Source organism: Psammomys obesus, unplaced genomic scaffold (genome assembly GCF_907164565.1).
Source record: "Psammomys obesus unplaced genomic scaffold, mPsaObe1.curated_primary_1811, whole genome shotgun sequence".
Taxonomy (NCBI): domain Eukaryota; kingdom Metazoa; phylum Chordata; class Mammalia; order Rodentia; family Muridae; genus Psammomys; species Psammomys obesus.
In genome coordinates this window covers 7,148-24,705 of record NW_026592509.1, presented here as the reverse complement: position 1 = coordinate 24,705, position 17,558 = coordinate 7,148, and the positions used below count along the sequence as shown (strand labels likewise).

General features: G+C 48.0%; 2 protein-coding genes across 3 annotated transcripts in view; both read right to left on the bottom strand.

Annotated features, from left to right (window-relative positions):
* The window catches only part of Saal1 (serum amyloid A like 1), a 15,206-nt gene extending 6,837 nt beyond the window's left edge, over positions 1-8,369 (bottom strand). The window contains exons 1-7 of the mRNA XM_055613669.1: positions 8,220-8,369; positions 7,083-7,193; positions 5,682-5,765; positions 2,680-2,759; positions 1,436-1,495; positions 1,199-1,314; positions 565-745 (exon numbers count right to left, since the gene is read on the bottom strand). Of these exons, the coding sequence (XP_055469644.1) occupies positions 565-745; positions 1,199-1,314; positions 1,436-1,495; positions 2,680-2,759; positions 5,682-5,765; positions 7,083-7,193; positions 8,220-8,354 (767 nt within the window). The 5' untranslated portion in view covers positions 8,355-8,369. The remainder of the gene's footprint in view (positions 1-564; positions 746-1,198; positions 1,315-1,435; positions 1,496-2,679; positions 2,760-5,681; positions 5,766-7,082; positions 7,194-8,219) is intronic.
* Positions 8,370-11,973: 3,604 nt separating this feature from the next.
* LOC129681593 (serum amyloid A-3 protein) lies at positions 11,974-15,263 on the bottom strand. Of its 2 annotated transcripts, none has more exons than XM_055613600.1 (4): positions 15,218-15,263; positions 14,548-14,642; positions 12,583-12,721; positions 11,974-12,235 (listed from the first exon to the last, which is right to left on the bottom strand). In XM_055613600.1, the coding sequence occupies exons 2-4, from the start codon at positions 14,636-14,638 to the stop codon at positions 12,097-12,099; spliced, it is 369 nt and encodes a 122-aa protein (XP_055469575.1). In that variant the 5' UTR covers positions 14,639-14,642; positions 15,218-15,263; the 3' UTR covers positions 11,974-12,096. The 2 variants fall into 2 exon arrangements, with proteins under 2 accessions (XP_055469575.1, XP_055469576.1); XM_055613601.1 differs by having other exon boundaries at positions 14,548-14,681; positions 15,218-15,261.
* Between the last annotated feature and the right edge of the window lie 2,295 nt (positions 15,264-17,558).

The following is a 17,558-nucleotide window of genomic DNA, read 5'->3' as shown; positions in this document are numbered from 1 at the left end:
GTGTATGTGTGTGAGTGTGTATGTGTGTGAGTGTGTATGTGTGTGAGCGTGTATGTGTGTGAGTGTATATGTATGTGAGTGTGTATGAATGAGTGCATGTGTGTGAATTACTGTGTGAGTGTATTTGGGAATTGTGTAAATGGGTGTGAGTGTATGCTAGTGTGTGTGAGTGTACATATGTGTGATACTGAGATTTTATGGGAGGGGTGTGCAGCCTGTAGTCCGAGGCAGCAACACACTGATGCTCTCCAGCCTTCACAGACCATCTAGTTCTCTCACTGAGAACACTAGAACCATAAAAATATAATTCTTTTGCTCAACAGTTTGTATTCTCAGAACTCAAAATGATGACTCTTCAACCAGACGAGTAAGTGAAAAGAGTGAACAACTAAATGGTTCGGATGTGTTTCATCTGTCAGTTTGGGGCACATAATGCCAGGGGCTGGGGAGACAGAGTGTATTATGATGTCACACCCACCTTCACCAAGTCTCCTGAAACTAAGACTCTTCCATCTAAGGAGGTTTTGAACAGCTGGACTTTTCTAGAGCATTCTGTTCACCTACCGTACTTGCTTGGCAGCTTCCAGCACACAGGGTACAATTGAAAACACTGGCTGCTCCTCAGTGTCCTCCTGGGGTCGGTCCGGAAGCTGGGAGGCCCCGTTCCTAATCCACTCCAGCATGAGTTTCTCATCCAAGTCGAAGAGCTTGTCCACGACCTCCCCGACCTTCACCAGCAGCTCAACTGCAGCCAAGACAGGGTCCCGGTGAGAGACGGAAAGCAAGCCTCAAGCCACTCCAAAAGCCACATCTGCCACCGTTCACCTCCCCCAGGGTCCCCAGGGGCCTGTGTCTGTTTGCCTTCCTTCAGCCTCCTCCCAGGGCTGGAGAGGTGGCTTGGCCATGAAGAGCACCAGCTGCTCCTCCCGAACACCCAGGTTTGACTCCCAACACCCACACAGCAAGCAGCTCGCAACTGTCTGCAACTCCAGTCCCAAGGGATCTGACACCCTCTTCTGGCCTCTGTGGGCACTGGGCACACACCAGCATGTTAGAGAACTAGATACCCATGCAGGCAAACACCCAAACATGTAAAAGATGAAAGCATAACATGGCACATGAAATTTAAAAACAAAGAGTCTACCAATGTAGTTTCCTAATGTGTATTCTCGTGTGCATGGAGTACATGGAGATTTACCATTTGTTGAACTTGACATGATGAAGCAAATGCTAGCGTACACAGATGGGTGTTCCCGGACCCTTCGAACCCAGATGCTGGCCACTTCTGCCTGGGAAAGGCAGGTGAGCAACAACCTGCATGACAGACGTGCACTCAGAGTCGACGTGGACACAGGACAGGCCGCTACCGGGCAACAATTCCCCTTCCTCCCAGGTTCCCACCAGTGGCCGTCCACCCGTGAAGGGACGCCCTTACCTGCTGGTTTCCAGCAGAGTGGGCGGGTCCGAGTCACACAAACACTGCAGCAGCACCTGCCTGTGGAGCCGAAGTGAGCAAACACCGTTTGACAAAGTACAAATGCAGAAAACCCCACTGAGATGCAAACGATCCCCCTTAGATCAGTGGCCACCCGCCCCCCTGATGCTGCGGGCCTTCAATGCAGCTCCTCACATTGACCCAACTGTAAAATTACTGAGTTGCGACTTCCTAACTGTAACTCTGCTGCTGTTAGGAACTGTAACGTAAGTATCTGATAGGCAGAAATTCTGAAACTTGACCCACAGGGTGAGAACCACTGTTTTAGAGCTGAAGCTCATGTTTCTAAGGAACAGAGCTGCTCTCTGCAGCCCTCTCTGCCCCCCCCCCCTCAGTGACCCACTCTGAAAGTAACAAAAACAACTCAGGAGGCCCAGGTTCTTGAGTACAGGGGAAAACCCTTATGGTCCTCTGATAATAACGACCCTGATGGCCCACGCCTGTAACCCTACACTCAGGGGGCAGAGGCAGGTGGAGCTCTGTGAGTTGGAGGCCAGCCTGGTCTACAAAGTGAGTCCAGGCAGCCCAAGCTACACAGAGAAACCCTGTCGCCCCCACCACAAAAACAAACAAACAAACAAGAAACACCTGCCTAGAACGATCATTTTAACTTCTGCTTCTTTAAGATCCTAAGCTATAGCTACGAACATCACCAAGAAAATGCCCATCAAGTTTATCATGAAACTGCACAGTGTTCTCAGATCTACTTAATACCCAAGACTCCAATACTAAAAAGCCCTCTGCCCCACGCTTCCAGGCCTGCAGAGGAGAACTGGCCTCCAGGCTTGAGCCTTTTAATCCCAGTGGCAACCCTGTATCATCTGGTCTGTGGGCAAGTGCCACTCCCTGATCTAAGTCTAAGTCTCAGAGCAACACTTCAGCAACCGAGTTTCGCCAACTGTTCTGAGCCCATGGGTTCTCTATGCCGGTATTATTCTGGATTCTGGCCAGCTGCCCCCAGCTCTGAGTTAGGCTCTACATATTCTCACTTACTCAATGTGAAGACTCATGCCTTTCCCCATGATGCACAAGCCCCATCCTGAGTCATGTCCACAGCCCAGCCACACCCGCACAAGGTGCTCCTGAGACAACGAACACCACATGCCACACTTCCGCCAGGACTCCCTTGGCATCTAACCTAGAACCCCCCCTGAGAAACACAGCTGTTACATAGTAGGACTTACCCACGATCCTCACAGTTGCTGATGGACACGCATATCTCCTGGAAACAAGCCATATTCCCTAAAATTCCCACACAGATCTCCTGTCAAATCAAATTTCACAGGTCACAATGGCTGAGGTAAAAGCCACAAAGAGTAACAACTTGAACAAAACCTTTTACTGAACCAAGTTTGAGGGGAGGAAGGGGGAGGCAGAATAAGAAAGTTTACTGCCAGCATCCAGTTTTATATACTTAGCTTATACAGCTCATGTAGTTGAGAAGGAATAAGGCATAAAGGAAGTCCAAAGGCAGAAGTTTCAGATGAGGAAATGTTATGGCGGAAAGGAGTCTTAACACAGATAATAGAGAAAGCAGGAGGAAACATGAGAAAGCACAAGAAAACAAGGGATGGTGGCACACGCCTGTAATCCCAGCACTCTGGGAGACAGAGTCAGGTGGATCTCTGTGAGTTCAAGACCAGCCTGGTCTTCAAAGTGAGTCCAGGACGGCCAAGGTTACTTAGAGAAACCATCTCAAAAAAACAAAAAACAAAAAAAAAACCAAAAACAAACAAACGAAAAAGAAAGCACAGGAGAAATACAACAGAGGAAAAGGATCTGGATTAAAAGGATTTGACTGTTGTGCTGAAGAGTTTAGACTTAATATGGGGCAGCCCAGAGCCATGAAGGTTCTCAAAGAGAGAACACGACACACGGAAACATGTTGTCCACGATCATTTCGCACAGTAACTACAAGACGGGGACTGTTTTGTCCCCACTTTTCAGTGAGGAAACTGAAGCTCAGGAAAGTCAAGCAACTTGCCCACGCTGGGAAACAGAGGCGATCCAGAGCCCAAATGCTAGGTACCAGGGCACCCAGCTCAAGCAGACACAGCTGCTCCCAATGAGGGGTGCTGGTGGATGGTGGGCATGGCAAAGCATGGGACTGAGGACTCTAAAGGGATGCCAAACAGTCTGCTGGGGGGTAGGAGAACTCCTAGGTTTGAAATTGCCTCGGTTTCCCAGTCAGAGTACTAGTCACGTCTACAGGAAAAATGAGGATGAAAGGGCACAGTGTTAGCACAGTACAGGGTTTCCAAACTTGCTGGGACACAGCACTTAGGGAGTTTGTCAAGTCTGCTGAATCAGAGTCTCCAGAGCCAGTGTTCACCAAGGGCACCAGCCTTTTTACGATCAGTGAGAATCACTGAATTAGAACACAGAACATGGGATTAGAAAATATACCATGTAGGGAGAAAATTCCTCAATAAAGTTGGATGTGGCAGCAGCTACCAAGCGGGGAGCCAAGGCTTTGTGGCGTTACAACAGAGTTGTAACTAAGAGAGTAACAAACCCAGAGCTGAGCTGGTCGTGGACGCGCACACCTGTAACCCAGCGCTCTGCAGGTGGAGACACAGATCACAAGCTCACATACAGGAAGAAACAGGAAGGGAAGAAGCTGATGGAAGTAACAGATGGCGAACGACTGTTTCAGTAAAATGCAGGTGGCTCACACTTTGAGAGAAGATCAAGGGTTTGGGGAGACAACACACATTCTCTTATAAACTAGCAAGGGAATGTGGGAGCTTTCTGCCGAAGCCTCCTGCCTGGGCTGCTCACGAGAATCCCTGGTCAAAACTGCCTAGAGTCCCACATGGAGATGTGGCCTGACTTTTGAAGGTCCCCTAGGACAAGGCTTTTGAAAAGAGTATAGTCTAAAGCACTGACTTCAACCGAGAACACAGTGGACACCCTGGGTCCTGGCCCGACCGGGATCGTGAGGTGGGCTCGGCACAGTAACCTGGGACCAGTTCCGCAGTGACTCCACCATACAGCCCGGCTGAGAACCACTGCTACAGGAGGCTGTGGCCAGGACGAAGTTACAATAATGCGCTCACTCCTGAACTAATCATGACTCAATACATTTAAAATAGTAAAATCCAAGGGACAATGCCGAAAAATTGTCAGCACTTTATGTACCTGTAAGGATCTAATATGGGTTGAACATTCCACTAATTAAAAATCTCCATTCCCGGAGCCAGAGAGATGGCTCAGTGGTTGTGAGCGCTAATTTCACTTCCAGAGGTCCAGAGTTCAATTCCCAGCACCCACATGGTGGCTCACACCATCTGTAGAGATCCAGTGCCTTCTTCTGGTGTGCAGACATGCATGCAGACAAAGCACCCATATACGTAAACATATACATTTTTTAAAATCTTAATTCACCCTTCAATTTGTGAATACACCCCAAGGAACTTTCTACTTTATTGTAAAGCAAAGAAGCAACAATAGGGTTATATCGGAGTTCGGCTCCATCTTTAACAAGCTGTGTGACTGTGGACACGTCATTTCAGGCTGAGACTCGGTCCTTTATGACATGTGCCTCATAGCAGGCGGGAAGGCAAGAGGTGAAGAGTGGGTGATCGTGAGCTAGTCACGCAGCCGTGCAGCGCACGCTTCACTGACGTGTGAGCAGCAAGGGGGCTCGGAATGCTGCACTGCGCACCAAGCTGCATCTGGTGCTCTCGGGAGCTTGCCCTCAGCAGTAACCACAGGCCTTATTTATAAGGGAAGGCAGAAAAGCCACGCTGAGTAACAGACACAGGCTGAAGGGGACAGAAAGGCCAGCAATGGTGCCATGCTGGAAGACGGGCTGCCCTTGAGCAGGAAGGCCATGCACAAGGAGGCTTTTACACAGGAGAAATCTCACAATCAGACTGGAAGTTCTGAGCAACTTAAAACCATTTCTGGGCAATGGAGGACTTTGTGACTAAAAAGAACAGTGAGCTGAGACACAAACAGCGGGTCTAGGTACTGTTTCTTGTTCTGTCACACAGCAGCAGCAAATAGGTTAAGCCTGATCACAGCTGTTAAAGTACTGATCTCCCTAGCGTAGTCCGAATCTCAAACTCTACATATCTGCTCATTTCAACGAAGGCGTTACCTCAGATTGTTCAACGTGTATTTGTCCCGATTTATTGGCTTACAGTCAGTAAGCAAAGCAAGAAAGACTCTATGTACTTACTCTCAATCGGGGGCACCTGGATTTGGCCAGCACACCCATGAAAATGTCAGGAGCCTTAAATTCTTGGAGAAATAAGGCCACATCCTACAAACAAAATTGATTATCGGTTATTTAGATGCTGAATACTGCTGAATATGTAAGAGCCTTTGTGGTATCCCGGTCCCAAGACAGAACAATCTACTAAGCAAATCTAAACCTGGCTGTGACCCACCAAAGAACAGCCCTCTTTTTATTCTGCCCTGAGTACGTGAGCCTAAATTATTTTTTTCTGTCCACCTGGAATTGTCATTAACTTATTCAAACACATTTGCTGACTGTCAGTCAGAGAAGAGGGGAGAAGAGGGGCAGGGGGAAAGAGTCAACTCCTAAATCTTACCCTGTAAGAATTTAAAACTGAGGGGGCTGGAGAAATGGCTCAGAGGTTAAGAGCACTGTCTGCTCTTCCAAAGGTCCTGAGTTCAGTTCCCAGCAACCACATGGTGATTCACAACCATCTATAATGAGATCTGGTGCCCTCTTCTGGCCTGCATGTGTACATGCAAACAGAGCACTGTATACATAGTAAATAAATTAATTAAAAATATATATATAAAAATAAAAAAAAAAGAATTTAAAACTGAGATAACTGCTACCAGGTTACATCCAATATCAGGACTTAGGTCTCCAAAATCCTTGATAGAAAAAAGGGCAGAAAAGAAGAAAAAAAAATTCTATTTTGGTTTTTAAGACAGGGTTTCTCTGTGTAGCCCTGGTTGACCTGGAACTCACTCTGTAGACCAGGCTGGCCTTGAACTCAGAGATTCACCTGTCTCTGCCCCCCAAGTGCTGAGATTAGTGAGCTACCACCACCTGGCAACAACAAAATTCTGATCGAAATGTAACTACAACAGCCTGCTTTCTCTGTAGAGACTTTGCTCCACCCCCGTCACCCAAAGGCACACCACACAGGTAAACCTGCAGTGGACATGTGACCTCAAAAAGGTGACTCTCACCCAGTGACGCAAGGTACAAAACCTAAGCTGTTAGCTGTCCCCACAGCTATCGTAAAACACACAGCACATAATGAACTTTTAGTCAATGACGACACATATGTGCATGTCCACACACATAGATATGTCGGTGGTCCCATGAAATTATGCTGTCTAGTAACCTCATAGCTGTCTTAGTTAACATTTATGTCAAGTACACTATGATGTCCATAGGATCAAAGTGTATATATATTCAAAGCACAACTGTAACACTATTGCTCCCGGGACCTCATACTCTGAACCACAAACTGGACTGTCCATAGTCACTGAATAAGGCCTTTCCTTGACCGGTGAAGGAAGGAACCTTTTTAAAAGCCTCTTCACTACCCCCTCCCTCTTGAGTCTTTTCAGAATTTCACACCCATCCTCATACCTCATCCATGGACATATCCCAGACTCTGCAAATTTCATTCTCCATTTCTTCAGCAAGCTCCACCTGTTCCTCATCGTCTGAGTCGGATGTGGCACTTTCAGGTGTGACAATCTTCAGAAACATTTTTTTAAAGGTCAGTTAAAAGACTCAAGAGTTCTTCAAGCACTAGGATCACTTACATGTCTCCAAGAGTTTCCCTAAAGCATCTCCTCTGGAAAACAGTCTGTAAAAATGAGTGCCTTGATGGATCTACACATTCACTATTGGAGTAAAGCCTGCCTGTGGGCACTGAGGCAGGAAAAAAAAAAAATGAGAATATAACCGTTTGGCTTCAAATAGTTCAGGACTTGTGTAGAAGAGACATGAAGTCACAGTATAAAAAGGTTGACTTAGCTGAACTGGAGAAAGGAGCTACACAAGGAAAAATTAAGGACCTACTCCTAAGAGAGGACAGCGGCATTTCTCTTAAAAGAAGACGGCTAAATCTCACGGGAACGGTGGGGTTCTGCCCTGGATAATGAGACGGGAGCACGTGGAGGCGGGTACAGAGCTGAGAAAGCACAGCGCGCGATTGGGGATGGCCAACAGTCTGCTGGTGGTGAACATAATGTATGGGACTACGGCTCATGAGGGTGCAACTATCCCCAGTTAGCAAATAGAATTCCTCCTACGAGCATCAAGAACACCCTTTAAAATAACAAAAAGACAGTCTGTTTTGGCAAAAGTGTAAAAAGAAAAAAAAAATGGCTAAGAGAAAAGAGAAATTGGCGTCACGGGCAGCAACAGGCAGAAAACTCGTGTCTGTTGACAGCCTCGTTATAATCGCCATCTACACAAAACCCTGTCTGCGACAGCACTGGTTATCTTGTCTTCCAGAGACTGTGAAAGAAACCGACCCTGGGTTCCCGAGCCACGCTCCCAGCAAGGGGCGAGCTCGCACCTCGGAGACTGTCACCACACTTAGGCACTCCACTAAAACAAGGGCCGACGAAGCAGGAATGGTGGGGACTCGACCTGGGAGGCGGCTATGGGGTTGGGAGGTAAAATCCGAGGAAAGAAGTGCGTGGTGGAGTTCCGGGGAGCTGGAAGTCGGCACCCGCGAACCTCCAGCCACCCACCGACTCCCCTCGTCCGCACCTGGATGAGCCCGCCGAGGACGCCGAAGAGCCAGTGCTTGCTGTAGACCGTGCTCCCGATGCAGTCGCCCCCGGCCAGGTCCTCCCCGGCCTCGCGATCACAGCCGGGCGGCGGCGGCGACGGGTTGCGGTCCATGCCGGCGCTCGCGAACCGCGCCGGAAGCCGCGGAGGAGGCGAGAGGCCGCGCCAGAGAGCCCGACGCGCCCGCGCTCCCCACAGCGCCCCCTGCCGTCCGGCTCCCGAGCGGCCCGCGGGAGCGGTGGGTGCTCCCTCTCGCGCCCACGCGGGACCCGGTGTGGCGCAAAAAGCACGTCGGTATCACCTGTCCTTCGTCTGGAACGGGAGCGGGAAGAGCGAGAGGAAATGATTCTTAGCCCGGGAGGAGGAGGAAGAGGAGGACGGTGGCGCTTGGATGTGGGACTTTAACACAAGCTGAATCTGGGTGAAGAGCAGAATATATAAAACGAAACTTTTAAGGGTTCTAGATCTAGAAGAAACTTTAAAAGATCTTTTGTGACTTGAGAAATAGGGAGGGTTTTCTTAAAATACACACAAGCCTGATGTGAGGAACTGCCGCATTTCTCAGACGACAGAGACGTCCCCGCCATTAATAGCTTTTGCTGGTCTTATCCAGCAAACACACACGCACACACACTCCGGCGTTTGTTTTTGTTTTTCTGTGTAGCCCTGGTTGTTTTGGAACTTGCTCTATAGACTCGCCTGGCCTCAAGCTCAGAGCTCTGCCTGCTTCCGCCACGGGGATCTCCCTGGCTCTGCCTCTGCCTCCCTGGTGCTGGGATTTTTAAGTGCCTGCTACCACCACCTGGCCTTAATATAAGTTTTTAATTACTACATTTCTCACTATCATTCTAGAGAAGATAGTTTTCGTAAAAATCTATCTGGACATGGTAGCTCAGACCTGTGAACTCAGCACCTGAGAGCCTGAGGCAGGGGACTATCACTTCATAACCAGCCCATCTAATGTCGATACGTGTGTCTTCAGGTTAGGAAGACTATTTTAATCTATAAATAGCACTGAGAGAGTTTAACTCCTCACCTGAACCCAGCCTAACACCCGTGTTGGCTAAAGGATACTGAGCTGTGATTAGTTAAATCTGCCTAAGTCAAACAAGGGCTTGCAGCCTCAGGGGTCGCAACCTTGGAACTTGTAACCTGGGGGTTGTAAAGCATGGGGTTATGAACCCTGTCACAAAGATGTTAACAAACGACACCAGATGTGCCCTAATCTTAAGACTGGGAACATGCTGCCTGTTTCAGTTGGCCTACCCTTGGTTAAACTCTTCTGAAGCATGCAGTTCCGCTTTTACGGTTCTTGTGAGTGTGTCATCTGTTGTGACTGGCTATCCTGTTGTTGAACCCGACATCTCTGTCTTCCCTACAAATCGTCTGTGCATCTGGATATCTTGGCTGCTTTCAGTCTGTCCAAACAGACAGAGACTGTAAGTCTGGCCTGGAGGTGAATGAAATTTTTACTTTGCAACATCTCAGTGTTAGCTCCTGGCTTTCAACTCCATAACAAACATAGGCTCAATATCGAGAACAACAAAATCTTATAAATAACAAATAAATAATTAAAAAAGAGACAACTCATTAAGAAGACAAAGCATAGAAACGGACAATTCACAAAAGAGGAAACAAAACTGAAGAGACTATAAGACGATCCCCCACGTCCGATTCATCTAAAATGCAGGAAGTTCTGGGGAGAGGGCTCAGTGGATGGATGGCATGTGCCTAGTATGCCTGAGGACCTAGGTCCAGTCCCCAGCCACAAAGATAAGCAAATTTCATGGAAATGTAAATTTAAATTAATATAGAATTTTAATTAATTTATTTTTACGTTATGTACCTGGGTGTTTGGGCTGCATGTCTGTGTGAGAGCTTTGGATCTCCTGGAGCAGAAGCTACAGACAGTTGTGAGCTGCCACGTGGGTGCTGGGAATTGAACCCAGGTCCTCTGAAGAGCAGTCGTTGCTCATTCAGCATCACATTTTGGATCCCGGGTCCTCTGTGTCCCTGATCATGGTCAATCTCGGAGGGGTACATCCAATAAACTATCAATATCTAAGATCCTTGTCTGAATGGTTTGTGAGGCTATTCTTGGACTATAACTCTCTCTCTCTCTCTTTCTCTCTCTCTCTCTCTCTCTCTCTCTCTCTCTGTTGTGGATTTTTCATATGCCCCCTCACTCCATCCCTGGAGACGTATTTACAGTCCCCTCACAGCGATGTGATCCACTCCTCTTCTTCAGCCCTGTGTTGCACCATAGATCTTTGTCGTGGGCTTCATGCAGTTCATGCTGAAGGCCAGTTGGGATGATGCATGAGTACATCTCTTAGAGAAATAATTAACTGGACTAATTATATGCAAACATATGTGTATGCAGGTGCATGTGTGAATATGTGTGTGTGTATGTTCTTTGTTGTTTTGTTGCTAGTGATTGAACTTAGGAGCAAGGACTCACCAGCTGAGCTCCATTGGCAGCCTATGAAAGCAATTGCTAGTTATAGGAAATCATTAAGAAGGCTGGGCCTAAACCGACAGGAAGCATGGCATGGACCGAGGCCCTCTACACATATGTGACAGTTGAGCACCTTGATTCTCACGTAGGACATCTAACAGCAGGAGCAGGGGCTGTCTCTGGCTCTGTCGCCTGCCTTTGGATCCCTTTCTCCTGACTGGGCTGCCTTGTCTAGCCACAATAGGAAAACATGTGCCTAGTCCCTATGCCAAGGTGGTTTGATATCCATGGGAGGCCTCCCTTTTTCTGGGGAGAAAGGGAGGATGGAGGAGAAAGATGAGAGGGATAGACTGGAAGGAGAGGAGGGAGGGGAAGTGCAACCCAGGGAAGATAAAGAAACTGCATGGGATATCTGAACCCCAACTTCCAAGATTTGTGAGTCTTCAGGGGTTGTGTTAAGGGAGCAACCCCAGGCTATTCCTCGACCCTGGAGCTGGTCACTGCTGTCTATCAGGAGTCAGGGTGCTTTGCTGTTTATCATTTCAGGTTTCAGGGAGGGGGATGTCAAAGGTTAGTTAGTTAGCTAGTTAGGTTTGGTTATTTGAGACAGGGTTTCTCTGTGTAGCTCTGTCTGTCCTGAAACTCCCTCTGTTGACCAGGCTGGCCTGGAACTCAGATATCTGCCTGCCTCTGCCTTAAAGGCATGTACCACCATCACCGGCTTGGTGTCAAAGTTTTCTACCCCAGAGAAAGTAGTTGCAGCATATATCTTCTTCTTTCTAGAATTATTTTTACACAATGGGAGTAACTGGCCCTTTTGAAGGGTTGGAATTGGCTGGCAGCATCTAGATCTGAGGCTTTCTTTGTGGGAAGTGTCACTCTTTTAAAACAATCACAGTCTGGTTTTAATTTCATCTTCTGCCTTTGCAAATCATATTGTGCTAAGTAAAGCTTACTGATTTTTCATGGGGAGGGCACAGGGAAATGGAAGCTGGAGCCTCACCTATGCTAGGCAGTCACTCTGTTATTGGGCTATATCCCAGAATGTGTTGACTTTTATCTAGTTTTTAACTTCATGACTGAAATCATACACTGAGCTTTCTTGTTATCTGTATGTGTTTTGTTCCAATTTCTATTTTTTTATGTCTCCTTCTTTAAAAAAAGAAAAAAGAAAAAAAAAAAAAAAAAAAAGAAAACAACCAGAGGTGTTCCTTGTTCATTCACACAGCCCACAATCCTCAGTTTGACCGCCCTTTCCAAATGACAGTGACAAGCTGTATTCACTAGTATTTATTCAGCATTTTGGGGTGTCTAGGGATCCATGTTTTAGAAAATAATTCAACAGTAGTTGCCCTTTTCTTGGGAGCTGTATGGCTGGGAACAACATGAAGAGAAAGCTCAGTATTTATTAGGGAGGCCAGCAGGTCGAAAATAGTTGGGGTCTTTGCCACTCCGGCCCCACTCATTGGCAAACTGGTCAGCTCTTGTGTCCTCTGCTCCATGTCCTGTGAACCTCTGAATACCCTCTCTGGCATTACTGTAATCAGGACAGACAACGAGAAATTTATAACCAAGCTTATGGCCAATAGACCGACCCTCAGGAATCCCCTCTTCAAGGGATGGCTGTAAGAAAAGCCCAGGGACGCCAGAGAGGGAAAGGCTGCTACCGAGCCTGCTCGAGTAAACCCGCTTTCAGCCCAGGCTGTCACCTTCACACCGGATGAGCAGCACCAGGGGACAGAGGGTGGAATCACTCATTACCACCAGCCACCCCCAGGACTGTGCATGGAAAAGAGGACGGTTGTGGATAATGCAGAGGAGGGAAGGGCATGCACAGGATGCAGAAGAGAGCCCCTCCTGACTGCCCACCCCGACCTGTGGTACCTGATGACTCTGGCGGCCCAGACTCCCCCTGGCCCCCTTTGGGCAGCATCATAGTTCCCTCGAGCGTGGAAGTATTTGTCTGAGTTTTTCCAGTTGGCCTCTTTCATGTCGGAGTAGGCTCTCCACATGTCTCCAGCCCCTGGAGAGGGAAGGAAGAGAATGATGAGGATGACTGCTTAGGTAAAACAGAGGGCTAAAACTTCAGTTTTAGGTTTAAAATGCATCCCTTTCATAAAACCCTCAGGAGTGTTGATGGCCTGAAATGAATAGCTCTCCCCGCCCCATGTCTGTGCAGGGAGAAGTACCTTTGGAGCAAGTTTTATTGTGATGTACTCCCATCTTAGCTCTGTTGCCATTTGTCATTGGCTATTCAAAAGAGCAGGTAGAGAAGAGGAGGGTGGTCTCTAGGGGATGCTGGTCATCATGCTACACTGTCTCTGAGATGGTTCAGGGAAACCTCTGTGGTGTGAGAGCATGGGGTCCCCTCCCTTCCTCCTCTCCCCTCCCTTCCTCCTCTCCCTCCCTTCCTCCTCTCCCTCCCTTCCTCCTCTCCCCTCTCTTCCATCCATTCCCCTTCTCATATGTCCTCCTTTCCTTTAGGGCAGCTGGCATCTCTGTGCACCCCTGGCTGGCCTGAAACTCACAGTCCCTCTCCCTCAGCCTCCCACCACTACGTTTGTCACTGCAGTCCCAGTTCTCCCCTAGCACAGGCAATGGAAGAGCTGTTCCCAGACGGAGTGAGTGCAGTTCTGTTCTGAGTCCACCTGGAAGTCCAGGATCTATTTCATCCCGAGCGGTCCTCAGCACCCCATCAGCAGGCGACAAGGGTGACCTCTCTGATGTAGATGGACCTAAGCTGGATGATTGGAGATGCTAGATGGCAACTGACACGTTCGGTTTGGCTCTTCTGCATCTTCTCCAGGACCCGGGAAGGCACTGGGGGTGCCTGGTACCGCTCCAGGACCAGGCAAGGGCATTATCCACTTTGGTGGTCATGCAGAAGAACAGAAAATGTATGTGTTCTGTTCATGGAAGATGCTCAATTCATTATCGTCTCCTCTCTGCTCCCTAGGAAGGTGCCACAAACAGGGAAGGGTGTGGGCTAAGGACTGAGTGGAGCTGAAGGGATCAGCTCCAGCTGACACTAAATGGGAAATAGCTTCAAAAGTAAGTTAAGAAAAAAGGGAAAGCTTAACATCTAGGTTTGTTTAACTTTTCTCATGCTATGGCGGGTGGGCTGACCGTTTCTTGTCCATGTCTCAGCCCCAGCAGACCTATGTTCCAGGTGAATAAGGTTTGTCTTCCGTTGGTGGTGGACCCGCCTGTTCTCAGCGAGTGTGTGCTCGTGAAGTCCTCTCTCGTGTTCTGGGAGCTGTGGGGTGGATTCTGAGGAGCTAGCCAGCCTGGGCTAGATGGGCTCTTCCACGGGTCTTATAAGATAGTTCACGAATGGTCTTTGTGCCTCGGTTTTCTTAAAGGGTCGTAGTGGCACCTACGCCACAAGGTTAATGAAAAACCTAATTTATTCCCACACAGAATGCTCCTGGGACAATGTCTACCATGTGTGACATCGGTTAGCCTTGGTTGTTGTCTCTGAGGCTGTGCCGGTTCTCCTGCACCTCCCCTGGAACACTGCATTTCACACTAGCGGACACGGAAGGGAGCTGTCTCTCATCTTCCACAAGGGGGCAATAGAGCCCCACTTCTGTTGGCGAGTCTCTCTCTTTCACCCACAGATTACTCTAACGTTCCTGCTGTACAAACGGTATATGATCCCGGGCTTGGGAGCGTCATGGAAAAGGCCAACACTGACCGGAAAAGCCAAGAACTACTTACGAAGGGCCACACGGCTTCTCCATCCGTAGGGATTTCACAAGCGCGTTTGCCATTGGCTATGTGGTCCCTGCTCAGGGGAATACTTGGAACTCACAAATACAACCTCCTGGCTCCATCCTTTGATCCTACCTTGACCAGCTTCTTTCATGAACTGGAACCATCTTTGGCTGTCCACTCCCAGGATCAAGAAGCAAAAAATGATGGCAATAGAAGGCTTCATCCTGCTGTAGGACCAGGAAAACAGAAAGATGGATGTGCGGTTCCTGGGTGTGGACAAAACACAAAGATGGACGTGCGGTTCCTGGGTGTGGACGGTGCTTCTGCAATGCTGAGCCCTCCTAGTGAACCGGTAACGAAGCCTACTGGATTTTATACAGAAGCCCACACATATGTAGGCATATATGCCAGGTATGAGGCTTCCAGGGAGCGATCTGGCTCCCCATTTCTACATATTTCATTAGCATCCCACTCTCTGAAAGTTTGCAAACGGGTCGTTGGCAAAAAGCACGTTGAATTTCAGTCATACTAGCTGGAAGCCCAGCTGCGTGGGAAGTTTCCAGGGAGGCGTGCGGGGGCTTCTTAGCCAATACAGCTCTCCACAGCAAACCTGTGAAAGATTCCCCTTCCCTGAAGTCACGCAGAAGCATACAACAAAGCTCCATGCTGTAGCGCACCGCCTTCAGTGAATTTTAACCATCTGGTGCGCTCAGGAAAGAGATAGCGCTAACACTCCATACGCAAACGCAGGCAGGAAAGAGAATCTGCGAAAAGCAAATGCTGGAAGGCTCTGGCGACTCACCTTGGGCTGTCGGTCCCTCCTGGGCCCCCGAGGTGAAGCTGAGTGGCGTGTGTCACTTGCTGAGGAGACGAAACTGGGGCTGTCTATATATACTGTCCTTAGGCTAGTGGAGCAGCACCCTGTTGGGGCTTGCATAATCCCACTTGGCCATAGCTTATCTTTCAGAACCTAAAGACTTTTTTTTTTTTTCTGCAGCAGATCTGCTTTTCCCAGATTGTGCAATCTAGCCATTTTCAGGAATGTGGCAAGTTAGGGCTTTCTGAGTCTTCCCCTATTTCTGATTGGGAGTAATCAGGATGAATGTTTCACATCCAGTGTCCTGGAAAGGGAAATCAATATTGGAAAAAGAAATATGAATGTGTAATAAATCATGGGAGCACACAACAAATCCAGAGGCTGAGCTAATGCCCTTTGAAAGCATAGTTCAGATTTGAACCGGGGCCTTAGGAGGAAGGAAAGAAGGCAGAAACTGTTTTTTAACACCCACATGGATGAACTCAACACTGGAAAAGGACTTCTCCAGACTCAAGTCTACTCATGACTAGTTGCTAGGGAAATAAGAGAGCAGATTCAATTCAGAAACTTTGATAAACCAGGAACACTAAATAATAGTACAGGAATTTACTTCAAAGTCACAAAGAAATAAAGCACCATAAACATGCAAGAGAAAGATCAGCTGGGTGCTGAGTCATCCTAACAGTGAGTTAGGGCAGAAAGTGGCAAGGCTGGGAAAGAAAGAAATGCTGGGAAATGACATCAGGGAAAGAGCTATTGGAGACAGAAAAGCAACACAACACTAGGTTTTGCTATGTGAGTTTATCTAAAGAAAAAAAATCCAGTCAGCTCATCAAGAGGCCACAATCCTGGTCTGCCTATGTGACCCCTGCCCCTTTATGCAAAAGAAAGACTTAAATGTACTGACTTCCATAGAGAAGGAAGGATTGTATAGCTACAACAAGGTAGCTATGTTGAGGACATCACATTTGGTCCTGTTCTACCGGAGCCTGAGCTGGAAGCCTGGGGAAGCAGTGGGACTAGAAAGAACCCAGCAAGCTATAGCTCAAAGGTTTTTGCTTGTTTGTTGTGCTGTTTTTGTTTCGTTTTGTCTGAAGTTGTTCCGATTCAGAGGAATTGTTAAGAGGAATGTGAATATTTCATTGGAGAAACAAACTGATATAGATAAGCCGGGTAAGCTAGAAGGTGATGAATGATGTCCAAAGCCTAGCCTAGAAGAATGATGTCCAAAGCCTAGCCTAGAAGGACGGGCATGGAGGACTTCCCACGCACTACAAACTGGAGAGTGCTGGTGAAAGTGAAGTCTGGTGAAGCGAATCAGGCAGGCAGGACACTGTGTGTGAGAACCACTGTCTTAGATTAGAGCCTTTAGGAGAAATGCCTCTTTCTGGGTTTGGCCTTTATCTTAGTTATTTCAGCTGCTATGACATGAGAGCTATGGAGGGATTTTTGTCTTTTGGTTTTTAGCCAAGGCACTGCCAAGCCACATTTCACTCTCCTTACATGATGTCCATCCCTTGGGAAGGGGATTCTTGAGGACTGAATGTGAAGCCGGCCTCCTCTTCTGTTCTGACTTCCTTGGGATAGCCATTTGGTGCAGTAATTATGCAGTGACCTCCTCAGCCATCCTAGACTGAAAGCTCACTTCCCATATATGCACTCTTCAACTCCAATAAATTTGGCTGTTTTATGTGTATTTTTGCCTGGATAGATGGATGTGTACCACATGAGTGTCTGATGCCTGTAGAGGTCAGAAAAGGGTTATCAGCTTCCCTGGCTCTGGAGTTCCGGATGGCTGTGCGCGGGTGTGAGTGCTGGGGGTTAACCCCAGGACCTTCGGTAGCCATCATCCTCTTCCTTGATATTAGAAGGCAAGTGTCTTTCACAGACATTAAGAAGAGCTCTTCATATGGATTTTTTATTTTATTCCATTAATTTACTTATTCATTCACTTTACGTCCTAATCACAGCCTCCTCCCCCCTCTCCTTCCAGTCCCACCTGCAAACTCCTTTCCCCATTTTCCCCTCCCAAAAAGGGGAAGCCCCCATGGATACCAACTAGCCCTAGCCCAAGTCACAGCAGGACTAAGCACATCTTCTCGCCCTGAAGCCAGACAAGGCAGCCCAGCTGGAGGAGACATCCAAAGGCAGGCATCAGAGTCAGAGGCAACCCTCCGCGTCCACCCCACCCCCGCTCCAATTGTTAGGGGATGTGCAAACTTGTTCAACCACTTTGGAAATCAATCTGGCAGTTTTCTCACAAAATTGGGAATAGTTCTACCTCAAGACCCAGCTATTCCACTCCTGGGAATATACCCAAACGATG

Bases quoted from the DNA above. Each gene is read 5' to 3' on its own strand.
- LOC129681593 (XM_055613600.1), bottom strand. From the start codon at position 14,638: ATGAAGCCTTCTATTGCCATCATTTTTTGCTTCTTGATCCTGGGAGTG. The intron at 12,722-14,547 runs GTAGGATCAAAG...TTCCCTCTCCAG, and splicing joins CATGAAAGAAGCTGGTCAAG to GGGCTGGAGACATGTGGAGA. The intron at 12,236-12,582 runs GTACCACAGGTC...TCCTGATTACAG, and splicing joins TGGGCCGCCAGAGTCATCAG to TAATGCCAGAGAGGGTATTC.